This window comes from Geotrypetes seraphini, chromosome 9 (assembly GCF_902459505.1).
Source record: "Geotrypetes seraphini chromosome 9, aGeoSer1.1, whole genome shotgun sequence".
Lineage (NCBI taxonomy): Eukaryota > Metazoa > Chordata > Amphibia > Gymnophiona > Dermophiidae > Geotrypetes > Geotrypetes seraphini.
In genome coordinates, this window is record NC_047092.1 from 164,500,651 (window position 1) to 164,527,798 (window position 27,148).

At 44.7% G+C, this 27,148-nt stretch overlaps 1 protein-coding gene across 6 annotated transcripts in view; it reads left to right on the forward strand.

Moving 5' to 3' along the window:
• Nucleotides 1-27,148, forward strand: part of SMC4 (structural maintenance of chromosomes 4) — a 238,359-nt gene that overhangs the window by 158,395 nt on the left and 52,816 nt on the right. For all 6 annotated transcript variants that reach the window (XM_033959216.1, XM_033959220.1, XM_033959218.1 and 3 more), the window contains 2 exons: nt 8,544-8,733; nt 19,845-19,989. In XM_033959216.1, coding sequence (XP_033815107.1) covers nt 8,544-8,733; nt 19,845-19,989 — 335 coding nt within the window. The remainder of the gene's footprint in view (nt 1-8,543; nt 8,734-19,844; nt 19,990-27,148) is intronic.

A 27,148-nucleotide genomic window follows, 5' to 3' on the forward strand; every position in this document is an offset into this window, starting at 1 on the left:
CTGCATACTTTGGATTGTAAAAGGGCTCTAGCTTACTATCTAGAGCGTACGAAACCCCACAGATCAGTTCCCCAACTCTTTCTGTCCTTTGATCCGAATAAATTGGGACGTCCTGTTTCTAAACGTACGTTGTCTAATTGGCTGGCAGCGTGCATTTCATTCTGTTATGCTCAGACCGGACTGACACTGGAAGGTTCTGTCACGGCCCATAGAGTCCGAGCGATGGCAGCATCTGTAGCTTTCCTCCGTTCCACTCCTATTGAGGAAATCTGCAAGGCTGCTACTTGGTCCTCAGTTCATACTTTTACATCTCATTATTGTCTGGATGCATTCTCCAGACGGGATGGACACTTCGGCCAATCTGTTTTGCAAAATTTGTTTTCCTAATGGCCAACCTTCCCTCCATCCCTCTTTTTGTTAGCTTGGAGGTCACCCATCAGTCAAGAATATGCTGCCTGCTTGTCCTGGGATAAAGCACAGTTACTTACCGTAACAGGTGTTATGCAGGGACAGCAGGCAGATATTCTTGCATCCCTCCCACCTCCCCGGGTTGGCTTCTTAGCTGGCTTATCCTAACTGGGGACCGCGCACCTCTGTCGGGCGGGAAGGCACTCGCGCGTGCACGGTGCGGCCTACCAGAACTTTCCAAGTTCTTAGAGTGAAATCACTCTAAAATTGTCCGTACCGGGGCTCCGTCGGTGCCGTCACCCATCAGTCAAGAATATCTGCCTGCTGTCCCTGGATAACACCTGTTACGGTAAGAAACTGTGCTTTTTCTCAACAGAACCAAAATTGTGAATTTTAAGACTTTCTAGTGATTTTATTCTGAGACTCCTTCAGTACATCTAGAATCAGAGGTATCCTTTATGTTCACAGGGCTGCTGCATCAAGTACTGGCCTTCATGGAGAATCCTTTTTCTTCTGTCTTATGGCTTAGTTCTTGCAGGAGCTAAATTGACTTAAGTGTGGATACTCACTGTCAGTACTTGACCTGTTCTTGAAAGAGATCTGCTTTGTTAGACTAGGTCAAAATTATGGAGGTATTTCAATGATGAATGTTAGTGGAGGTATCGTTAAGTATGTCGCTGTGTAGCCAAGCCTCGTTTCAGATTTGGCATAGACGCTTTCTCAGGTTGTCTTCGTATGTGCGCTCTAGCCTTGTTTTGATGCTTATTTCCAGTGAGAACCTGATGGGGTACTACATCTGAGGACTGATTCTTGAAAGTTGAATATCTTGGTCACAAAAGCAAAGTTTTATGGAAATAATGGATATTTTCTATACTTTTTAGGCATGAGCAATCAGAAAATTATACTTACTGCCCTTGAACAAAATTATGTTACAGGAGAACAAAGTATACTGTGCTTATTCCAGGACAAGCAGGCCTCATATTCTCACTTATGGGTGACGTCATCGACGGAGTGCAAAAGTGCACCGGTACTTTAAGAACTTTAGAAAGGTCAGACACCGCATGCCTTCTGCCCGACGTAGGCGCGCAGCTCCTACGTTCTTAGTTTTCCACGGAGCTAAGAAGTCGTGCTTTCAAACATTCATTTTTTGCCTTTGCCTTCCCACTCGCACGTTATTTTTCTCTTAATTTTATTCATTCTCCCTTTGTTTCTTTTTTTAACTTTCTGGGAGTTCTTTTTCCATTTGTTCATCATTCTGTGGTATGGCCGGCGGGGCCTCTCTTCTCGCCTCAGCCATTGATTTCAATTTGGCTGAAGCGGTGTTCCCCTCGATGTCCCACCCGGTAACAGGTTTCTAAAAAAGTGTGGCCAGTGCCACAGGGCAATTTCCATCACCGATCCTCACAACTAGTGTATGCAGTGCCTTGGCCCAGAACATTCCATCGAGACCTGTGCGGATTGTTTCACTCCTCAAAAATGCACTGTTAAGAGCCGCCTCTTACAACAGGAGAAGTTGTTCAGTGTCAGCATGGAGGGAGCTGATACATCACATGCTTTGACATCGAAAACACCAACGCCATCCGATGCATCGACTCCGGTGTCACAGGTCATTGTACCTTCTGGTAAGCCAGCTAAAAAGCCACCAGCTTCCCAGACGGGGTCTCAGGTTATTATGGCATCGAGTCCAATCATGCTGACCAAGCGACTATGCGACTCCCCTATGTGACTCATTTCCAAATCGAGGGATACATCGTCATCTGAGTCATCTCAGGAACAAGTCGTAACACCATTGGTACCAGCATTAAAGGTACCGGTGCTAACTTTCAAAGAGAAGCTCGATGCTCTCTTTCGTGTGGAGTGTGGGGATATGTTTAAGCTCATTACCCTGATGTCGATTCCTCTGGTACTGGCCCAGCCTGAGCATCACGCCACATGAGATGCCGGTACTGCCATTGATACACCATAATGTCTCTCAACACCGGTTATCATCCAGCCATGCATCGAAGCATCGTGCCTCCAGACACTGCTCCAGTTAACTGAAGCATCATTGTTCTCAGTCCAGCAAGTGTTCTTGTAAATCCAAACATGCTGTTTCCAAACATCCAGAGAAATGTAAACATCCTGCATCGCCTTCCTCATGAGACTGGTACCTTTCTAAGCGGCAGCATCGATTTCTATCACTGCTCATTAACTCTGATCTTCAAATGGATTCTAATGTTGATGTTTCTTATTCAACCACAAAGGCTTATGATTCTCCTGAGCCACAATCTCCATTTAAGAGTCATCCCCTACAGAGCGGCTTTCCTTCACTCGCTTCATTAGACAGATGGGTAAGTTTCTGTCTGTCAAGCTGGAGGCAGATTCCAAATGCTGAATTTTTGGAAACCATGGACTATATAAGCAGCTTCCTAAGGAACTCATTAAACTTCCTTTGCATTGGATCCTGAGAGAAACCCTTCATAAAAATTAGGAATCTCCTCTCTCTGTGCCTGTTGCTTCCAGGAAGCTGGACTCTATACTGGATTATTCCCAGTCCAGGTTTTTACAAATCTCAACTGTCTCATCAATCTCTGTGGTGGAATCCACACTGAAAATGTCTATTCCATCCAAAGTTTACGTCTCGGTCCCACCAGGTCGAGAAGGATGTACTATGGACAGGTTTGGGAGAAGTCTTTAGCAAAACTTCATGTTGGCAAATCGAGTCATTAACTGTAACTTCTATTTCACTTGCTACCTGAAACAACTGGTTAAGCAATTGCCTGCTTTTCAAAGATATCTCCCATCTCATTGAACGAAAGAATTCCAGCACATTGTTCGCACCCTTACCCAATTAAGACGGCACATGGTTCAGTCTACTTATGACGCTTTTGAGTTGGCTTCCAGGGCTGCTTCTATGTCCGTGGCCATGAGGAGATTAGCCTGGCTCAGGATTGCTGACATGGATGTCAACTTTCAAGACAGGTTGGCCAATGTTCCCTTTCTGAGGGATGAGGTTTTTGGGGACTCAATGGAAAATGCTACTCAAAAGCTCTCAGCGCATGATAAACAGTGGGATTACTTGCTTAAGCCTAAATCCAATTTGGTTTCAATGAGACCATCCAAGCCACCTTCTTCATATCGGAGGCACTTCTCAGCCAAATCTGCTTCGTCCAGATCTTAACAGAAGCAGCAATGCCTTCAGAAAGCTCAAGTGTCTGCTCCAGCCAAATTGACCCAGTTTTTTTTTTTTTTTTTTTGATGGACTACTCGAGAGCATAATTACAATTCCATTACATCAGCCTGTCCCTCAGCCAATCGGGGGTCGTCTCCAACTTTATTTCCATTGTTGGGAGTTTATTACCTCAGACCTCTGGGTTCTACAGATCATTTGAGAGGCTTACTCTCTTCATTTTATCACTGTTCCTCCAGATCATCCTCCAAGAGAGTCTAATTTGAACCCTCACCAGTCCTCCCTTCTTCATGAAATCGATTCCCTTCTCCTCAATGCCATCAATAATGTTCCTGCGGATCTGCAGAACTGGGGGTTTTACTCCAGCTATTTTCTAGTCCTGAAGAAGACAGGAGGTCTCTGTCCTATATTAGATCTTGAAGCCCTCAACAAATTTCTTGTCAAGGAAAAATTTTGGATGCTATCTCTAGCCACTCTATACCCTCAATTGGCTATGCTCTTTAGATCTCAAGGAAGCCTACACTCGTATCTCCATTCATCTGGCTTACAAGAAGTACCTCAGATTTCAAATCGCACACTACCATTGTCAATACAAAGTTCTACCTTTTGGCCTGGCATCCTCTCCCAGGTTTTAACTTTTTTGTTGCTTTCATATACCTTATTTTTATTTTTACAATGTTCTGTTTTGTTTGTTTTTTTACTTTTAATTTTCACTCTAGACGAGTCAGATAGCACCTTTGATTGTGGGAGCCTGACAGTTGGAGAATTGTTGCCTAACGGTCGATCGATCTGAAGGCCTTGGGCTGCTGTTCTTTGGCTGAGGCCTTTTATTACCTGAGTTTAGCTGAGGTTCATGGCTATTCGTTTCTCTTTTGGGGACTGGGGTTGTGACTGGAGATCGCAACTCCACCAGCACCCCTCGAGAGAGAGAGGGAAGGCCCAGGGACCGTCTTCTCCTCAGAGGCACTGCCTCAGAGCTCACTCTGCTGCTCTGTCTTCCTTTGTGCCAGCCTAACTAGCAGCGTAGGATCAGGGGGAGTCATCGACACAGCCTCACTTGGTGAAGTCGGAGACATCTCCAGCTCCTCCACGATGAGAGAGCAAACGCCGCCCCTCCCTAGAGAACCAACCGGCAGACCACCGCCTACTTCGCCTTTTGGTTCTCTGTCTCTCTCTCTCTGTGTCTGTGTGTGTGTGTGTCTCTCTCTGTGTCTGTGTGTGTGTGTGTCTCTCTCTGTGTCTGTGTGTGTGTCTCTCTCTCTGTGTCTGTGTGTGTGTCTCTCTCTCTGTGTCTGTGTGTGTGTCTCTCTCTTTGTGTCTGTGTGTGTGTCTCTCTCTCTGTGTCTGTGTGTGTGTCTCTCTCTCTGTGTGTGTGTCTCTCTGTCTGTGTGTGTGTGTCTCTCTGTCTGTGTGTGTGTCTCTCTCTGTCTGTGTGTGTGTCTCTCTCTGTCTGTGTGTGTGTCTCTCTCTGTGTCTGTGTGTGTGTCTCTCTCTGTGTCTGTGTGTGTGTGTCTCTCTCTGTGTGTGTGTGTGTCTGTGTGTGTCTCTCTCTCTGTGTCTGTGTGTGTGTGTGTCTCTGTCTCTCTGTGTCTGTGTGTATCTCTCTCTGTCTGTGTGTGTCTCTGTCTCTCTGTGTCTGTGTGTATCTCTCTCTGTCTGTGTGTGTCTCTCTCGCTCTGTCTGTGTGTATCTCTGTCTGTGTGTGTCTCTCTCGCTCTGTGTGTATCTCTGTCTCTCTGTGTCTGTTTGTGTGTCTTTCTCTGTGTCTCTCTCTGTCTGTGTCTCTCTCTCGCTCTGTCTGTGTGTATCTCTCTCTGTCTGTGTGTGTGTCTCTCTCTGTCTCTCTCTCTCTGTGTCTGTGTCTCTCTGTGTGTGTCTCTCTCTCTGTCTTTCTTTCTGTCTCTTTCTGTGTGTGTCTCTCTCTGTCTGTCTCTTTCTGTGTATGTCTGTGTGTCTCTCTCTGTCTGTCTCTTTCTGTGTATGTCTCTGTGTGTGTGTGTGTCTCTCTCTGTCTGTCTCTTTCTGTGTATGTCTCTATGTGTGTGTGTCTCTGTCTGTCTCTCTGTCTCTTTCTGTGTGTCTGTCTCTCTGTCTGTGTCTGTCTCTCTCTCTCTCTCTTGGCATCTCATCCCCCAGATCATGTGCAGCATTTTTCACCACTGCCCACCAGCCCCGTGCACAACCCCTGAAGCCGACCCTGACACCTGTCCGGAACCAACGAGCTTCATCCCCCCATTTCCACCCCCCCCCTGCAGCAACTCCGCATAGGGACAGGCCACAATGGCGCATGCATCGACTCACATGCTGCATGTGTCCGGCTCACAAGTGAAAAGCCACCTGTTTACAGCCTTTCATGGAAACTGGCTTCATGGAAACGCAATATGCTGTTATAATTAACATATATTTATTTTATTAACAATCAATAACAGGTTACAAGAACAAATCTTACAGCATATGGAGCTGACAGATAGTATGCCTCAAGCGCTTGAGTATACCTGGATGTCTGTCCTCCTTTCATAATCCCAAAGACTCTTATACAATTCTTGACAGCTTGAGACCACGTTGGCACATATCATATTGTTAGTTTTTATTGGTCACTTACAAACGTCATTACATTTATCAGTTTATTAATTGGTTCATAAATCTGTGTCATACCATACGCATGTCCTGTTTACCAGAAAATCTATCTTTTCCCGCATATGCCGTTTTAATTTATCATGTCAGCAATTTCAAGCCATCGGCCAGTAAAAGCCTGCCCATCACAGGATATTCTTGCAAAATAATGTATTTTTATATTCTTGGTTAAGACATGTTCTCATCCTTCTTAGATCCACTTCCCTGGCATTACTGCAGATGTGACACCAGTTGCCATGTAAAAGAATAAGTTTCGTTCACTTGCTTATTTTTCGCTTGGCTTGCTGATTTCAGCAAGCATAGATTGTGCAAAGGCTTGACAGTTTTAGTCAGAGCATTCTCAGCCCTTCTCACAAGCCTTCCCCCCTCCCCCAACATCATTCCCCACTAGTCTAGCATGAAGAATAAGGAAGGATGGACTTTCAACTTGCCTTAAATTATCATTCGTCATTCATGCTAGACTACCAAAACACATACTGGAACCTGAAGTGAATATTTTGACTATAGCGGGATTGGCTAAGGTGCTTAATTGGACACTCAAAACAGTAATTGCTTTTGTTGTCTTAGCTTTGACAATAGGATACTGAAGATCTGATGGCTGCACCATTCCCTTGTCAGGGGAATAAAGTTAGCTTTGAACAGGATTTTTTTTTTCCGTTATGTGCTGATGGGGAAAAATAACTCATTGGCTTTAACTGGTCTGGCAAGGCTGAAGAAAAGGAAATTGACAGTTAAGTTTAAATGTTACCTTCAAGATTAATAAAAGGTTATATCCTGTATTTACAGGGCAAACTTGGGCAAGTTTATGTCTAATCTATAAATATGAGAAAATGAGCTCTGATTTGTTAGGGAATGTTAAAAACTTTAAATTAATTTTGGGCCCATTGATGTCTTTTGTAGAATTACAGTGGTGCCTCACACAACGAACTTAATCCGTTCCAGGAGCAAGTTTGTTATGTGAAACGTTCGTTGTGTGAAACGCGTTTTCCCATAAGAATACATGTAAAACAAAATAATTCGTTCTGCAGCCCTGTTTTCCCATAAGAATACATGTAAAACAAAATAATTCGTTCTGCAGCCCTGTTTTCCCATAAGAATACATGTAAAACAAAATAATTCGTTCTGCAGCCCTACATTTCCCTCCCTCCACCTCACCTTATATGCAGAGTTTGCCAGCTTTCTTTTTCACCCAGCCGCACGCTTTCAAAAAGCTGTGCACGCGCAGCTGCTGAAGTTGATCAATGTTCTCCTCTCCTGCAACTTCCGGTTTCCGGTTGCGTCAGAGGAGAAGATTGAACAACAGAGCATGCGCGCATGTGCTGCTCTTTGAAAGTGTGTGGCTGGCCGAAAAAGAAAGCCGGAAAACTCGGCATCTAAGGTAAGGTGGAGGGAGATGATGGAACACTGCATTCAGACAGGAGGGTGCTGCTGTTCCCGGCTCACATTAGGAAGCGGCGAGAGTAGTTCCGCCCCCCCCCCCCCGGGCCCCTCGGGCGACTTCGTTGTGTGAAACGAAGTTCGTTATAGGGAGCAAGACAAAAAGTTCGTTATGCGCAGCGTTCGCTGTGCGATGCGTCCGTTATGCGAGGCACCACTGTATTATAGTTATGATTTTTGTTCTTAGATAAAATGCACATCCAGGGAGGGCGGGAGGTAGGTTTTTAATTGTTTAATTTAAGGATGGTAATTGGGAGGGAAGGGGGTATTTTTGAGGATTGATAATAAGTCTGAATGGTTATATAGTTGTAACTTATGTTTAACATATGTATAGTGTATATCTGAAACTATGATAAAATTTCTAGTTACTTTAATGTTAAGGATTAAGTTGGGTGGGGGGAAGGTATTGATTTCTATGAATCTTGTAAAATTTTTAAGTGATGTCTAAGGTGTAAAATGTTTAATTTACTCTATTGTCACTTATTGAAAGCGTTTAATAAATATGCAGATGTTACTGATTAGGGGGGAGGGGGGATAAATTCTGATATGGATTTTAACAAAATATTAAGTGTTGTATCTAAGTTTAAAATGTTATATATGCTGTTACACTTATTGTAAGTTTTTAAAAATGAATAAAGAATTGGGAAAAAAAATGAGTGGTTAATTTCAATCAAGACAAAATTTTTACTTTAGTAGTGGTATGCCAATGTTAAAAAATGGTGTTTCAAGTCATTTGTTGCTGCAGGTTCCATTCATGTTTTATATCTCTGACAGCACCTTAGGGATTTAATTCTTAGAAAGCTTTCTTATGAATGAATTCTCAAAATACAATTTAAATTGATCTAGGTTATGTCTTTGACAGAAAAATAAATAAATATAAAATTTGTAATTACAGAACATGAAAAAGTAGCAGAAAAGGCTGGAAAAGTGGAAGCAGAAGTTAAAAAATTACATAATCTCATAATTGATATTAACAATCATAAGCTTAAGGCTCAGCAAGACAAATTAGATAAAGTTAATAAAGAAATAGATGAATGTTCTTCAGCTATTACAAAGGCTCAAGTGGCAATCAAGACTGCAGACAGGTATTGTAACTACTGTACTTCACTTCATCATTTTACCAATAGTGCTAAGCTGTAGCCACAATATTTTTCTTTTATAAATCTATGCTCCTTTATTGTCCCAGACCAATCTATATGCTTTAATTTTTTTGCCTGCTGATGGAGACTGAAAATTACTGAACTGGGGACATCATTCTTTATTAGGGTGTCATTGTGTTGATAGTGGCAGAATGGCCAAGGTGACGCTGGTACAGGGATCTCATTCAGTCGAGTTGGGGGGGGATCCACTAGTACTGGCAAAAATGGACCTGTTTGTGCTGGAGATAATCTGGAAGCTGGATGTGTCTCAAGTCTGTCTTAACAGCTTGGTTCTTGAGAGGGTGAGGATGAGGAAGGCTGTTGAGGCCCCATAGATGTCCTATTGTACAACCCTGAGATCTGTGCAGTCTTGGTATAAGTGTTCTTTGAATCTATCAAAAAATCCACATTGAATGTTCTTAAGCTGAAGATAGTGTTTATGGTAACTATTTGTTCAGCAAGGAGAACATTGGATTTGCAGGCTTTGCCTTATTAGGAACCTTTTCTGGTTATGGCTAAAGAGAAGTAATGCTATGTCTGGTTCCGTTCGTTCTTCCTAATGTGTCATGAATCAATGCGTTTCCCACTGTTTCATTAAGCCAATGGGGAGATGCAAAAATTAAATAAATGAATAATAATAATGAGAATTGGCTTCATTAGTTGGATGTGAAGGAGACTTTGCACTGTTTGAAGTGGACAGAAGAGTTTGGTGATTTAGATAAACACAATAGAGGCAATGCATACAATTCTCTGTCATGAATTCATTGTGGATATCCTGAAAACCTGACTTGCTGGGGAGTCTCTAGGACAGGATTGGGAACCACTGATTTAAGAGTGCTTTTCTTGACCAAGTTCTGCGACTGACATTATAGTCTCGGCTGTGTTCAGAGTTTTTTTGTTTAAAATCCAGGGAGCAAATGTCCCGTTTTTTTCTGCTTTGTTTGATTAGTGAACAGCCACTCAGATTACTTAAGATTTCATTAGTTCATTCTCCATCTGCTGGCAGTAGAGTGTAAACCCATGTGTTTAGTTTGGAGGGATTTAAGAAAAGAAAATTAGCAGGTAAAGTCTAATTTTTCCTTCCTACATACTGATTCTTTTCAACTTTCCTGAAGTAAATAAGGAAATAAAAATAAACTTCTATTCCACAAGACCTGCCATAAACAGACTTTTGAATATTCAGATAGATGCTTTTCATTCAGAGAATTGAAATACCAGTTTAGTTCACATTGCTATATTCTAAAAGTACTGCTACAGTTGCAAGAGAGTATAATATCCTCTTGTATGGCATATATGCATGATTTAGCACAAAATGTGTTTTGTTTTAAAAAAAATAATAATTTATGGATAGAAAACATATTTGACCTTTAGATCAGTTTTTATTTTAATGTTAAATTTGTCAGAACTGTTGTACTTGATATGAATATTCCTGTACAAACAGTATGTGATTCCTTATGGATAGGTCATGCACTGCAAGTTACTTGCAAAAGACATCAGTCATTTTCTTCTCTCTGCCCCCTTGTCTCTCTAGGCAGTGCTCCCTCCTCAGTTTTAACTTTGCAAGCAAGTTCAGACCATATCTTTTTATCTGCTCTGCACTTGGCTTTTTATTTTAGGGTCTTAATCTGATCTTTTATTGAGGCTTCCCTGTGCTAAGAGGTTCCAGATAGTCCTGGAACAGCTCTGCCTGGAAGAAGAGTCGGACGTCGGAGTCTGTAGCTAGAAGGGCTACACTTTTAAGAGTACCTGCCTGGCCAGCTTGCATAACACTTGAGAGCTGGGGGTCAGGTCCTCTGGGAGTCATGCTCGCCTCTGTGGAGTCAGAAGCTTGAGCACAGGCTGATTAAGTTACTGGCCAGGAAGCTTGACGGAGGTTTGCTGTGTGTCGTTCTTCCCTCCCCCCCCCCCCAAAGAATAGTGTGGAACAGTGAGATAGAGAATGACGCAGGGGAAAAATTTGTCCCTTCTCCCTCGGACTCTATCTGATCCCATTCACATACGTCTTGAATAGCTATTTTATATTGAAATCATTTTATTAAAGTATAAAAAGGAACAACATGCTATACAACTGTCATTTTATAAATCACAAATACTGAAAAAGTATCAACAAACACTCATCTCCGCTCACAATGTCCCCTCCACTATCAGGAAAACTGAATGCTACATAGAAAATTCATCCTAACTGAATACCTGTGTCACACACACAGAACATAAAAGCCAAATACATAACTGACCAAAAAATATCAACATAAATTAAACCAAAATCCCAAGAAGCTACACCTTCCATATAGTACAACACCAAAAAAATAAAAAGATTCATTTCCTCCAATACTGTGCAAAATATAAAGATCATACATGCCAGGAATGGTGTTAGAAATATGATGGCAGATAAAAGTCAAATGGCCTATTCAGTTAGTCCATTCGCACTAACCATTATCTCTTCCTCTCTCTAAGAGAGGCTTTCTTGAAATGAGAGCGTCTGTCTCCACCACCTCTACCGGGAGACTGTTCCAAGCATCTACAACCTTTTCTGTAAAAAAATATTTCCTTAGATTATTCTAGGGCCTATCACCTCTTAACTTCATTCTATGCCCTTTCATTTCAGAGTTTCCTTTTAAATCGGGGGTGTCAATCACATAAGGGGCCGAAATCTAAAGCATAGGCTAAGTCACGGGCCAAATTTTTTATTAAGATACTTAAGGGTCCTTTTTATTAAGGTACGCTAACCGATTTAGCATGCGCATCTTAATAAAAGGACCCCTTAGTCTTAGTAGAAGTATAGGGTTATAACCTCTCCAAGCCCATGCCGGCTCTGTGATGTAAACAAAATAAATAAAGACTTTTCCTCTCTTAGATCCTAGTTCACGCTTGCTGTCTAACACTAGCTCTGGCAGGATACACATTTCAAATCTGACATATTGTAATCACAAAACAGAAAATAAAATTATTTTTTCTACCTTTTGTTGTCTGGTCATTATTCAAATCATGTTGGTCCCAGGCTCTGGTTTTCTTCTGATAACTTGCTTGCCAGGATCTCCTGCCTATTTGTAGTTTTCTTCTTTCTCCGTGCTAACCATCCATCTTCCATCCTCCATCTTCTACCCTCCTATCCAGTATCTCTATCCCCCCCTTTGACATCATCCCTTGTGTCCAACTTCTCTTGCTTTCTGTTCCTTCCCTCCCTCCATCCTATTGTCCACCATCTCTCTCCCTCTCTGTTTTTAGACCCATTATTTCTTCCCCTCCCCCCACTCTCTGGCATATGAACGGCTGTTTGGACCCCTCCTTCCCTCCCTCCGTGTACTTCTACACCAGGATAGAGAATGACACGGTGGCCGCCAAAACAGTGAGGAAAAACCTGTGTTAACCGTGGCTACGGGGACAAAGCCATTCACTGCCCTGTGGAGTGGTGAATGGCCTTGTCCCCACAGTTAAGGGAGGGAACGTGCACAGTCACCTATTGCGCTCCCTCCCTCCTTACTGCCACCGCCACCGAGTTTAAACATCTCCCTACTCCCTCCCTGCCCTTTACCTTCGTGGCCGGCGATGTCTAAACTGCCTTCTTACAGCAGCCGGAGCATTGAAGCTGCGTGTGACTGCTGTAAAGGTCATCTCTGATGCAACCGGAAGTTGCATCAGAGATGACCTTTCCGGCAGCAATATGCAATTTCAATGCTCCGGCTGCTGTAAGAAGGCAGTTTAGACATCGCTGGCCACGAAGGTAAAGGGCAAGGAGGTTTGTCGAAACAGTTGTCGGACCGGGCCTGTTGTCCGGGGTTGGGGGGGTGCATTGCGGAAGCGCTAAGAGGTGTTCTTGCTGCAGGAGGGGTGAAAGCGCCACGAAGGTAAGGGGCAGGGAGGGAGAAAGGGAGGAAAAGTGGGTGGAGAGGAACAGATGCTGAAGGGAAATGGGGAAGACAGAATGGGGAGAAGGACATGGGGAAGACAGAGTGGGGAGAAGGACGCTGAAAGGACATGGGGAAGAGAGATTGGGAGAAGACGCTGAAGGGAAATGGGGAGCAGAGAGTGAGGAGAAGGCAGAGATGCCAGACTATGGAGGAACGGAGGGAAGAAGGGGGGAGAAAGGGAGAGGCACAGTAACAGAGCAAATGGAAGATGAAGAGAGACAGTGGATGAAAGGAATTGGATGAGAAGATGAGGAAAGCAGAAACCAGACAACAAAGGTAGAAAAAAAAAATTTGATTTCATTTTCTTTTTTGCTTCAGGATAAAGTAGTATATTAGATGTGTTTATAAAAATTTATAAACAAAGCCCTGCCAGCTGAACATCTCTTTCTCCAGTTCAGCAGCCAGAACTTTGATTTATAAGAAAGGAATAAGCTAAATATTGCAGTATTGAGGCTTGTATGGATGCTGCAGGGACGGTGATGGGGTGCTGAAGGGAATGGCGGTGACGGGGCGATCAAGACCGGTGGGACGGGACAGTGACGGGGACAACACGTTCCCTTTGCCGATGTCTCGCCCCCTCCTCTGCAGAGGTTGATGGCAGCCTGCTAGGTTCACTACAGCCAATCAGCGATCCTCTGCAGGCTGCTTTGAAGGTGAAACTGGGATGAAGGGAGGGAAGGAACAGAGGGTCAAATCTCAGGCCAAATCTAATTACCATGTTGGCCAAATTTAGCCTACGGTGATGACATCCAGCTTTTACACCCATTAGATTCTGAAAGCAATCGTGATGTATCAATGATTAACATGAAACTTCACCAAATTCACCAGTGGCTAGACAATATGATAGCTCTAAATGCCCCAGAATCCAAGATACCATATTTATCGCTCCATAAGACGCACTGGACCATAAGACTCATCCTAGATTTAGAGTAGGAAAACCAGAAAAAAAAACTATTCTGAACCAAATTGTGTACTAATATATACCAGGCTGTGCACCCAGCCCCCCTCACTCCCTGCCAGGCTCTGCACCCTGTCTCCCCTTCCCTGCCAGGCTGTTCCTTTCATACATACAGCAGATATAAATAATAAAAACTGACACATTTTGATCACTAAATTGAAAATAAAATCATTTTTCCTACCTTTGTTGTCTGGTGATTTCATGAGTCTCCTTTTCTTTCTGCCTTCCTTTCTTGACTCAGGCTCAATAATTGTCCCTTTCTATTTCCTTCCTCCCATGTCCCAAGTTCGTGCCCCCTCCCACTCACTGCCTTCCAGCCTTTGTTCTTCAACCTACCTCCCTCCCATGTCCCGAGTATGTGCCCCCTTCCACTCACTGCCTTCCAAGCCTTTGTCCTTCCTACTGTGCCGGACACTGCATTTCTCCCTCCCTGCCTCACTGATGAAGCCTGCCTACCCTCCGCCGAGGGAGAGAGGAAGGCAGTGTGCGGTACGGAATTCTGGCCCTTCCCTTCCTGGAGTTGCAGCGCAGTGGCAACCAACAGGGAGCGGCAGGCGGCAGTCAGCCCGCGTACTTCCAATGAGTGGGATATTTTGAAAAGGTATAACGGGAGTGGGTGGGGGGTGTTTAAAAAAAGTTACCTTCGCTTCATAAGACACACCGAAATTTTCACCCAAAACCCTAGGGTGCGCATGCGCTGTTGAATGATCGTGAGTCCTGGTAGCGTGAGGTATGCTTCTGTGTCACTCCTGACGGCGCCTGCGCTAGCTGGAGGCGCATGTTCCAGGAACTCCTCGCTGCCGCTGCTCTTCAAAGCAGCCTGCTGAGGTTCGCCAGCCGCTGTAGCGAACCTCACAGGCCACTCTCCACCTTCCTGACATGGTGCTGAAGGAGTCGGGGTTGCCGCTGCCGCCACACTCTGTCTTCCTGCAGCGCCGCCCACCGCCACGAAGGAGGAGATGCAGCCCCAGCTCCAGTTCGAGGAATGGAGGGAGGGTAAGAATGGGAGGGGGGGTGGAAACGGAAGGGGGCCATGGGGCAGGCAGGCATTGCACAACAGGGGACCAGGGGGAGAGGGAAAGGGGGCTGCTTTGGTGGGAGGGCAGCAGACAGCAATCAGGGGGGAACAGAAGGGGGCTACGGAGCACGCAGGCATGACACAACAGGGGGAGAGGGAAAGGGGTGTGCTGGGGGGCAGAAAACAATCATGCTTTGCTCTGGGAGGGGGGAAGACAGAAGGGGGCCACGGAGAGACAGGCAGGCATGGTACAACAGAGAAATACAGGTAGGCAGGGGGGCCAGGGAGAGACACAGACAGAATGAATGACAGACAGACAGATAGCGTCCAAGGAGAGAGAGACAAAGAAAAAAACCCAGACAGACATCTGCTCTAGCGCCTGTTAATGTAACGGGCTTAAAGACTAGTATAAATATAAATTATATTTTTAAATATAATTTAAATTATATTTATATAATTAAATATAAATGATTTTAATTATATAAAAATATAATTATATAAATTATATTTTTATATTTTAGATTATATACATAAGCGGCCTTCAAATGCAGGGTTATTGGACTTCCAAAGAACACAAATTTCACATCAATTTGCTGGAGTTCAGAGCGATGTATTACGCGCTAAAAGCTTTCCAACATCTCCTGACTGACCAAGTTCTCCTGCTTTCTAGAAAAGGGCTGGACAACTTGAGGACCTGTGTGATGGATCATCGTCCGAAGTCGTCGTAAGACAGTAAACTGAAAAACTCCTGGAGTTCCTGCCATGATTCCTTCTGCAGCTACTGAAAACCGTGTTATGGGTCTGCAGGTTCCTTGTCCCAGTGGTCATTTTAGGGCTCCAGACAGAGGTTTGGAGGCTCCAGAAGAGCTCCTGCACCTGGCTCTCACTCAGCAGCAAATACCTAGAAGTCCAAATGACGCCTTATTAGCCTCTGGGCTATCCCACATAGGAGGGAGATCTTTGAGTTCTGGGATACTTGGGTGCAGATTTCATCAAACTAATGGATCCTGGACATCGCTCAAGAAGGATATAAAATTGAATTCTGTCGGTTCCTCAAGAAAATTTTTCTGGCAGGAAGACTAGAGAAAAGCAGCAAAAGTCAGTGCAGCTGTACAATGACTGTTACAAGTTAGATCCAGTACCAGATGCAGACTCTGGCTCAAAAACATGCTCTTTATACTTGAATGTGTCCCTGGAGGACTCGGAAGACTGGAGAATAAGTTTGGATCCAATGGTTGCCGTACATGTAAAAGGACACGATACTACTCGAAAGGGTCTAGAGAAGAGCGACTAAAATGATTAAGGGGCTGGAGGAGTTGCTGTACAGTGAGAGATTGGAGAAACTGGGCCTCTTCTCCCTTGAAAGAGGAGACTGAGAGGGAACTTGATCGAAACGTTTAAAATACTGAAGGGAATAGACTTAGTAGAGAAAGACAAACTGTTCACCCTCTCCAAGGTAAGGAGAACGAGAGGGCACTCTCTAAAGTTGAAAGGGGATAGATTTTGTACAAATGTAAGGAAATTCTCTTCACCCAGAGAGTGGTGGAAAGCTGTAATGCTCTTCTGGAGTCTGTTATAGAGTAAAACACCCTCCATGGTTTCAAGACAAAGTTGGACAAGTTCATGCTAAACTGGTGAGACTGGACTCATTTGGAGCACTGGTCTTGATCTAGGGGCGGCCGCATGAGCGGACTGCTGGGCAGGATGTGGACCACTGCTCTGACCCAGCAGTGGCAATTCTTATGTTCTTATGAAGGTTCTAAATGGAATCATTGCCTTGGTAGCTCCGGGCAAATGTCTAGCCTCGCTAGACTTGACTGAGGCTTACTTACATATCCCCATCTTCCCAGATCACAGGAGGTTTCTCCGGTTCTATGTGCTAGAGCAGTGTTCTTCAACCACCGGTCCACAGAAATTTCCTGCCGGTACACAGGGCCTGAACGTACATCAGGCCCAAAACAGTGTTCTTCAACCTCCAGTCCAGTGTGCTCAGTGCAGCGTTATCTTCGAGCCGGCTCCCTCTTCCTCACTGATTCAGTGCACAAAGCCACGTGCAGCGGCTCCTACGTGCGTCCTGCGCCCAAACCGGAAGCCTTCTCGCTGACATTGCAACGTCAGAGGGAAGGCTTCCAGATGAGGTGTGTGATGTGCAAGAAGCTGCTTCACGCGGCTTTGTGCACTGCATCAGTGAGGAAGAGGGAGCCGGCCTGAGGATAGCACTGGGGGGCGGCATAAAATAGCCAGGCGGGAGCAGGCCAGAAGGTAAGGCATACCATAGAGGGAGGGAGACAACAAAGGTAGGGGGAATTATTTTATTTTTGAATTTAGTGATTGAATTATGTCACTTTTGAGAATTTACATCTGCTGTCAGGGTGCATTGTATAGTTTAATTTTGTGGCTAACCATTGTGGTGTTAATAAGATTATATTGTGTAAATTAAACTCGGACAAAACAAAATTCCTACTTCTTGAAAAGGACAAAACCCCATCCATAACAGAACTAGAAATAAACGCCACCAAATACCCCATACAGCCCTCTCTCAAAATCCTTGGAATGTCGATAGATAGATGCTGCACAATGCAGATCCAAATCAACAAAACCACTCAAAAAGCATTTTTCACCATGCGCAACCTACGAAAAATAAGAAAATTTTTCAAAAAAGATCATTACAGGATCATAGTCCAATCCCTTGTCCTAGGACTAGTAGACTATTGCAATATCCTCTACCTTCCTTGCCCCACAACCTTGATAAACCAACTACAGACCATTCAAAACACAGCCCTCAGGCTGATCTATTCACTTGGAAAATTTGACCATATCACCAATGCATACCTAGACTCACACTGGCTACCGATACGAGCTCGAATCCAATTCAAATTCTATTGTTTCTTATTCAGAACAACAAACGGAACTGCACCCACCTATCTCAACAACCGTCTAAATCATAACAGCATATCCAGACCAAGAAGACCCCAGACCCTATTCTCCTACTCACCATTCAAGGGAACTCAGCGCAAAAAAATGTACGACGGCCTCCTAGCGACGCAGGCAGCGAAGCTGGACCCCTCCATCTTCAACCTGCTGACAACTACAAGTGACTTTAAATCATTCCAAAAAGAAATCAAAACTCTGCTTTTCAAAAAAACTATACAACTTTCTTATCCCCCCCTCGCTTCCTCCCCCCTCCATGCAAACTACCAGCTAACCTCCTCCCTTCTTCTATTATCTCCCCTGTGAACCTTTCAAGAAACCAACTCTAAACCTCTTCTTCCCTTCTAGTGATCCTAAACTCTCCCCTTTGCCTTACTATTCAAAGCCCCTAATCTGTAATTCCCCTTCATCCACTGTATAAGCGTCCCCGGCATCTACTGTGTAAGCGTCCCCTAAATGGCAACTTCCTGGAAATGTCCAGCAATCTTAAACTGTAAATTGTAACTTCCTGGAAATGTCCAGCAATCTTAAACTGTAATCCGCTTAGAACTGCAAGGTACAGGCGTAATAGAAGTCACTAATGTAATGTAATATCTATGAAAAATGAATGGAAAAAATAATGTTACAATTAGTACTATTATGGGGGGCGGGATCTGGGGTGGAGATTGGGTAGAGATGGGCGGGGTGTGGCCCACGACTTGCCCAGTGTTTTTCAACCACCGGTCCGTGGACCGATGCCGGTCCACAAAATAATTATTTTATTTCTACCAGCACATAGGTGTAAAAAGGTTGAAGAACACTGTGCTAGAGAGCCATTTTCAGTGCTGCTGTTTAGTTTGGCAACTGTGCCTCACCCCTTCATCGTGATTGCTGCAGCTTATCCACATAAAGCAGGCATCCAAGGACATCCATGATTGGCTGATCAGAGTATTGTCCGTGATGAAATGTCGCAGGGTGGTGTCAGGTAGTCCAGCTCCCACAGGACCTGGGGTGGATTATAAATTTCAAAAAGAGCCCCTTGGAACCAACTCAAAATCCAAACAGTAGATGACAGAATTTTTTCTGCAAGAGCCATGCAAACTGAAGCTCAGTCAGATCTTAGAAATCTTGGCAAGGCTGATGTCTATGGCATGACATTTCCTGCTGGTACTAGGTTCCTTGGTAGCGATCATAGAGGTGTTTCCTTGGATTTGAGCTGACCATGCAGGTCAGCTCAAATCCAAGCTCAAATCCCTTTCAGAGCACATTGCTAGCACATTGGTTGCCTGAAAAGGACCCTCTCCAGTCACAGTTAGCCTGGACGGTGAATGTATGTCAGAGTCTGTAGTGGTAGCTCTGGCCGGAGTCGTTATCCAGCATTCTCCTCTCCGCATAGAGTATTGGGTGATCCTGATGACTGATGCCAGTCTCTGTGTGTTGGAGGTGGGGGGGGTATCTTTGCGAGGACCATCTCATACAAGGGCATTGGTTGTCCTCACAGAGGCCATAGTTCATCAGCAGACTGGAATTGAGAGCCATTCGGTTAGCTCTGCGGTTCTTCTAAATGAGGCTGCATGTCAAAATAGTCAGGGTCTTTTCAAACACTGCCTCAGTCAACAGTCAAAGAGGAACCAAGAGTGCTCCACTGAACATGGAGGTCCAATTACTGTTTTGCTGGGTGACAATCTATCTGCAGGCCTTCAGTGCGGCTCATAGTGGGAGTGGACAACGTCCAAGCCAGCTACTTAAGCCAGTGGACACTGGATGGTCCCTGTCATAAATAGCATTCATCTACATTGTGAAATGCTAGGGGGCAGTCCACTTTTGATCTCATGGCTTCAGCAGACAATAGGAAAGCCTCTTGCTTCTTCAGTTGAAGTTCTGAGCCCGGATGCAATGAGGTAGTCACTCGAGTTCAACCATGGCCAGTGACAGAACATAAGAATTGCCGCTGATGTAAGAAGCTGCTAGTTCCCCTTACGGGCTCCCATTTCTGGTAGGTTCCAATAGCTGGTCTTTTCCTTTTATAGAGCTTGAGTGGACAAAGTTTTTGGCCTCATCCAAATGTTCCTGGTTTATGAAGGGAGCTCTCTGGCTCTGCCCTCTTGTATGGCAGCCAGAAAATGATTGATGTCTTGTGCAAGCAATTTGCAAGTTCAGGTGCATAACCCTTCTGTAAGGAATCATATGCTTTCTATAGGAAAGAAGATTATCAAGGTAAGAACCTAATCCTTCCTTCCTTATAAAATGCTTGTTTGTTCAGAAATATTAAAAAAGCAGAAGATTCTGTAATTCGTACAGAAAAGGACATTGTTGAAAATGAGAAAGATATAGTGGAATTAACAAAAGAATTGGAAAACCTTGAAGAAAAGGCAACTGAAGTTATGAAAGAATGCAAGGAGGCTGAAGTAAGTTCTTTCATTAGTTTTCTTGTATTTTCATTCATTTGTTTCACTTGATTCTCCCTTTTTTTCTCTGAAGACAGGCAGAATATGTATATGGGTTAGCTTTCCAGCTTTACTCAAACTTTTGAGAGTCTTATGCTGTATGTGCATGCTCCGTCCCACCTGCCAGTGTCACACAGGTCCTTGTCAGTCACCACTTTTCCCTCACAGTTCAATGGTCACATTTTTCTTGTGCTCCTTGTATAGCTGTATCAAATAGCTTATTTTACTATTCATCCAAATACAAATAATTAAAACATTTCTTTTTTTATTTATAAATTTTAATAATCATATTACAAGAATCTTCTTGTTACAGAAATTCAGAGATAAAGTTAAACAAAAAATCTGAAATATTATAGATATTGCATATTATAATAGGAATAATAAAAAATGATAATAAGCATATAAGAGAAAATTTTGATATATAATATTCCCAATAATCAATTATATACTCTTCCTTAGACCACTAAACTCTCATTGAAGACAAGATGATAAAAAAGATAAGGAGATCTCACAACAATGTAGACCACAGTTCTTCAACCGCCGGTCCGCGGACCGGTAGCGGTCCGCAGGAAATTTTTGCCGGTCCGCGCAGGACCGGCAAGATTGACTCATTTCAACTTCCTGCCGGTCCGCGCAGGACCAGCAAGATCAGCATCGGAAGCGTGCGCTGGGCCGGAGAGATCTTGGGGAGCGTCCGACAGTGGCTTTCTCCCCTCTCTGCAGCTCTCCTTTACTTCCCAGCGCAGCGATTCACGAAGGCAGCCTCGGGGCTTTTGCTGAGTCGCGGCTGCCTCTGATGATGCAACATCCTCTTTCCTCAGGCGGCGCGACCCAACAAAGGACCCGAGGCTGCCTTCGTGAATTGCTGCGCTGGGAAGTAAGAAGAGCTGCTGGGAGGGGAGAAAACCACTATCAGTCTGGGAAGCTGCTGGGCAGGGGAAAAAAAGGGACAGCTGCTACTGGAAAGGGAGAAGGAGAGATGCTTCTGGGAGGGGAGGAGGGAAAGGAATCTGGGAAGCTGCTGGGCCAGGAAAAAAAGGGACAGCTGCTACTGGAGAGGGAGAAGGAGAGATGCATCTGGGAGGGGAGGAGGGAAAGGAATCTGGGAAGCTGCTGGGCCAGGAAAAAAAAGGACAGCTGCTACTGGAGAGGGAGAAGAAGGAGAGATGCTTCTGGGATGGGAGGAGGGAAAGGAATCTGGGAAGCTGCTGGGCAAGATAAAAAAAGGGACAGCTGCTACTGGAGAAGGAGAAGAAGAAGGAGAGATGCTTCTGGGAGGGGAGGAGGGAAAGGAATCTGGGAAGCTGCTGGGCAAGGAAAAAAGGGACAGCTGCTACTGGAGAAGGAGAGATGCTTCTGGGAGGGGAGGAGGGAAAGGAATCTGGGAAGCTGCTGGGCAAGATAAAAAAAGGGACAGCTGCTACTGGAGAGGGAGAAGAAGGAGAGATTCTTCTGGGAGGGGAGGAGGGAAAGGAATCTGGGAAGCTGCTGGGCAAGGAAAAAAAGGTACAGCTGCTACTGGAGAGGGAGAAGGAGAGATGCTTCTGGGAGGGGAGGAGGGAAAGGAATCTGGGAAGCTGCTGAGCAAGGAAAAAAAAGGGACAGCTGCTACTGGAGAGGGAGACGGAGAGATGCTGCTGGGAGGGGAGGAAGGGAAGAGAGTTACTGCTGGACAGGAGGAGGGAAGGGAGAATGAAAAAAGGAAGGAAACAGCTGGCAGAGAGATTAGAGGAGGGGAAGGGGAGACACAGGCATGAGAAAGTAGAGAGATTGATGATAGGAAGGGGTCAGCAGAAAAATAAGCAGAGGGACAACAATGATAGATCTGGTGTAGGAGAGATAAAAATGAAGAGAGCAGTGAAGCTGGAATGAATCATGTAAATAGGAGAGAGGGGCACAAGCTGGATGGAAAGGGGAGAGGGACATAGAAAGAAGACAGATACCATATGGAAGGGGGAGAGGACAGACAGTGGATGGAAGGGGCAGATGCTGGATTGAAGAGACAGAGAGGGAATACGCTGGAAGGAAGAGAGTGAAAAAAAGATTGAAAGCAGAAACCAGAGACGACAAAAGGTAGAAAAAAATAATTTTATTTCTATTTTGTGATTAGAATATATCAGATTTGAAATATATATCCTGCTAGAGCTGGTGTTAGACATAACTGGGGACTGCAAACCCCAGGCAGTGCTTCTTTAGCTTTCAGCTGGCTTAGGGCGCTCTCTGACCAGGGGGCAGTTGCCCTAGTTGCACTCCCCTAAAACTATTCCTGTCATGTGTTACTTCAGTATTCTGTTAGCATAATATTTCTGTGTAGCATTCTGTAATAATTTGGCTTGTTCAGTTTTCTTGATAGTAGAGGGGATATATGTGAAGGGGAGGGGAGACAGGGGTTTTGTTGATCCTTGCTCTGAATTATTTGTATTTATAAAATGACAATTCTACAGAATATTGTTTATTTTTATACTTTAATAAAATACATTCAATATAAAATCATAACTGAGGCTTGTGTGGATGGGATCAGATGATTTGTGGGGACCGAGCTCGCGGAGATGGGGCGGAAACGGGATTTTTAAATTTTAGTCCTAGTAGTTTGCCGGTCCACAAAATAATTCTTTTTTTTCTGCCGGTAAAAAGGTTGAAGAACACTGATGTAGACTACTTTTTAGGTAAAAGGCTTAACATGGTTTCCCGGTATAATCTTATCTAGCAGCTCTTATTTATTTAGTTGTTTTAATCAATTTTTGAGAGTCCAGAAAACTACGAAGTTGTTCCGGTGCAAAGTATATTTGTTCCCTGCATATTTTATCACACATTTACAGGGATAACTTAAGCAGGTCTCTCCCATTTTTGTTATTTTTTCCCTCATACTTAAGAATAATTTCCTCCACTCTTGAGTAGACTTAGTTACATCAGGGAAAATCCAGATTTTTTTCTCCAAGAAACAAATTTTGAGAAAGACGAAAATAATTCTTCATTATCATATTTAAGTCCTGCTCAAACACTAATGAAACAATCATGGTTCCTCTATTTAGAATTTCCTCCTGAGTAGTTTCAAGAATAGCAGTCAAATTATTAAAATCTAATTCTTGAGGATGGGAATTCTGTGTTTTTCTTGGGAGGTAATAGATTTTATTTATAGGCGGAATACACTCAGATGGAATTTTTAAAGTCTCAAGAAGATATCTTTTGAAAACTTCAGTAGGTGTCCCAACAGCTAATTTAGGAAAATTCAAAACTCTTAAATTCAGTCTTCTACTGAAATTTTCCAAATTTTCAATTTTTCGTTGAAGATAAGTTCTATCTTGAACTATTGTAGAAGATAAAAATTTTAATGAGGAAATCTCCTTATCCACCAGGTCAAACTTTCTCTGCATTTCAGCTTGAATATTTTGCACTGATAAAGATAAATCATCTAATTTAGTTGCTACCTTGGATATATCTTCAGATGATTTTGTGACTGCAACTTCGAGTCTCTGAAGACTCTTCCAAATAGCTCCAAGAGTCACTGCAGAGGGGTCCGAGTTCTCTTCGACCCCAGAGAATGTTGCCTGTCCAGCGCTATAGCCCCCTCCATGTGAGAACACCGAGCTCATCGATCGCTCGGTTCTCTCATGCAATGCACTGTGCTGTGCCGGATTCGGCAGTGAACGCGCTGCTGGAGGGGAGAGAGATGTTTCCAGGCCCAGTGCTCCGGCAGCTCCTTCCATCGGGGCTTCACCGGGCACGATTCCTCCTTCAATTGCCGATGAGCTCGTCAGGAACCAATCCATCAGCGATTGTCGGGGGGCAGAGGAGTCTCCCCGGAGAACGCCCTAACGTTTACTATGGGGCATTTTCCTTTTTCAACGAGGAAAAAAACGTTTAGAAGGCAAAACCAGCAAAGTAAGATGGAATGTCAGTTCTGAGTGCGTTCACGCCGCCGCCATCTTGTCTAATTAAAACATTTCTTAATATGAATAATAGGCACTGAGCTTTAACATAACACACAAAAGGAGCAATGTGAAAGCACAGATGAAGTGTATTTCAGTAAGATGTAGCATATTACAGCTTCAGATTGTATTCAGTTGTATTCAAATTTAAATCACTACTTGTCTGAATATGAATAATGTATTTGTGGTACTATTTGGGGCCAAATTGAATAAGAATATTTGGTACAGTCCAATGTCCTCTCTAAGACAGTGAAGCAGCTGTGCAAGTCATAATGTGTTTAGATCTTATCAGACTTCTAAAATGAGATTTTAAAAGTACAATATAATCAAAATAATGGGAGAAGACTTAAATTAAAAAAGTACAGTCAGAAGTCAATAAAGCTACTGTCACTGCCTATATAGCCAACCACATCATGCACCTCCAGAATCGAACCCAGCAAACTGAATCGAACCCAGCACCTTCCTGCCTTATCTCAAACCAATACAACTCTCCTTTAAAGAAACACAAAAAACCCTCTCCTTTCTTTAGCATGTCTCCAGACCAGTATAGCTTCACTGATGGGTAATACTGCACTTTGACCAGCAGGTGGAGACTGAGACCAAACTTTGGTTGTACTATTAATAGCTATACTTCCCTCTAGCAAACTAGTCTTTGCTCAGTCTCTCAGCAGATGAAGGATAGCTGTAAAAGTTTTCCCTTAATTAGGCCTGTTGGAATTTGCTTAACGCTCCTTGTCCCTGTTCTTGTGCTGGACTGAGCTTGGAGGGACCATGTTTGGGGGTCTGCCCGACCTCGGGGGGTGTCATTCGAAGGGTCACGAGTTGAGTCCCCCCCCCCCCCCCCTTTCCTCCACCTCATCATATTTTTAGAGAGGTGCCTCAGCTATAAACCTTGCCACCAATACCAGCAAGACATATACGTAGCTTAGAGAGCCAGTGGAGTATGTTCTGGGAAAAAAAAATCCTAAGGCAGTACCGGTCTGAAGGGATCCTTCAGTGCTTTGTAATTGATTTTTCTTTATCAATCTTGCCAGCCCGGTACAGCTTCACTGATGGGTAATAGCTCATGACCAGCAGGTGGAGACAGAGACCAAAACTTAGGTATAGTACATAATAGCTGTCCCTCCCTATATACCTCAGTCTCCAGCAGGTACCCATCTCCCCTTGCTAGGGCTGTTGGAATTTGTTTAGGGCTCCTAGTCCCTGTTTTGGTGCTGGACTGAGCTTGGGTGGGTCCTGTTTGGGGGGTCCGTTGGACCTCAGGGGTGTCACGTGGCGGGTCTCAAGCTGGGCCGCCCCTTCCTCTACCTCCTCAAAATTTGGTAGAGGTGCCTCAGCGGTAAGCCTTGCCACCAATACAGGCAATACAGAAGAGTAATGTGTTAAAAAAAGGGAAAAAATGCTTATTTTGCTCCAAACCTGAGACAGCCATGGCCAGCCTATGCATGCGATGTGCAGGCCACCGCAAAGGGGAATCCTTGTCGCCATCAAGTGCTGGTGTCCAGTGATCACACAGGGATTTCCCTAGCTGCAGACAGGGAAATAAGGTTTCCCTTATCGCCGATGGTGCTGGGGACTCCCTTGCCTGCTTTAGCAGCTGGGGTGATTCAGGCATCTCAGCCGCTACAGGCCTCGGGGGTTCCATTTTTGTCGGCTCTGCTCTGATATTGGCAGGAAGCACCTCCATCTTGTCTGTAGCCTCAGGTGACCTTCCCCCTGTATTGGAGAGACAGGGGCAGGTTTCTGCCGGGTCTCCTGCTGTGGCAGTGGGTCCCATTGGGCCATCTGAGTTTGCCCTCTGATTTTGTTTTTGCCTTGTTTAAGGCTTATTTTCAGGCGGCCAGGGATCCTGCTTCCACTCCGGGGGTCTCGGGGCAGTTTTTCCCTTAACAACCACTCTGATTCGGCCCCCTTCCGCGCCAGTTGCATGCTTGTTTCCTCCTTTCATCCAAGCGGCCGAGGGTCTCTTAGACACTGATTTTACATATGAGGAGCTGTTTTCTATTGATGAGGTCCTGGACCTTATGGGAGACCGCCGGGGGGGGGGGGGGGGGGGGGGGACAGATGCCATTAGCGGCGACTTTGCGGTTCCGTCAGCTAGTGAGGATGCATCCGTGATGCACATTTTTCAGTGGGAAGAGCTATAGGAGCTTTATTCTTCTGGTCTCCTCGGTGTTGTGTTTCAAGGAAGATGTGAAGGAGCCCCTGCGTGTGGTGGACCCTCTGCTTAGGGGGATCTGCTCTGAATCCCGCTCTTTTCTTATGCATCAGGATATTCGGAATATTGTTCTTGCGCAGTGGAAAACGTTCTATGGCCTGCTTGTATCATATCCTAGAGAGGTATAGTGATACCTTGAAGTCGCCCGTGGTAGACGTGGTGGTCTCTGCCATCGCAAAGCGGCATACTGTGCCCATTGAGGGCGGCTCAGCCTTAAGGGACTCTGATGAGCATAGGTTAGAGTCTCTTAAGCAGAATTTTGATGTCTCTGCCTTAGCAATTCAGGCTGCAATTTGTGGCAATCTGGTGGCTCAGGCCTGTTTTCGGTGGACCGAGCATGTCCTTGGTGGATCAGGAAGTAGCCAAAATTGAGATGGGTGCCTCTTATCTCTCTGATGCGGGCTTGGTCGGCGGATGCAGCATCTAAGGCTAAGCTGACAAAATTTCCCTTTCGGGGGGTGGGGGGTATCTTTTTTTATTTGGCGAGGATTTGGACAAGTTGGTCTAGACCTTGACAGACTCCAAGGTGCCCAGTCTTCCTGAGGTCCGTGCCTGCATGCCTGCGTGGGGTGACATTGTTCGGGAGTGTTTGCACGATTTCCACAGATATTTCCCTGGTCGAGGGGCTGCTTACTTCCTGGACTCTTGGTTGCCCCGGGGCCGTTTCTTTCAGCATATGCAGTCCTTTCAGGGAGACGGAATTATTTTGCTGGTTCTCCTGCCGCCCGTCCAGCCCAATGACTCCTTGCCAGTGCCTCCCTTGGTTCCGGTGGGCTCTCGGTTGCGAGATTTTTACCAAGGGTGGGCCATGATCACAACGGATCAGTAGGTCCTGGAGGCGTTTCGAGACGAATATGCTCTAGAATTTTCTCACTCCTTACCAGATCGCTTTCTCGCTTCTCCTTGTCAGGTGGCGTGGAAAAAGCGGGCTTTTTGCCAGACTCTACAGTGGTTGCTAGATCTCCAGGCGGTG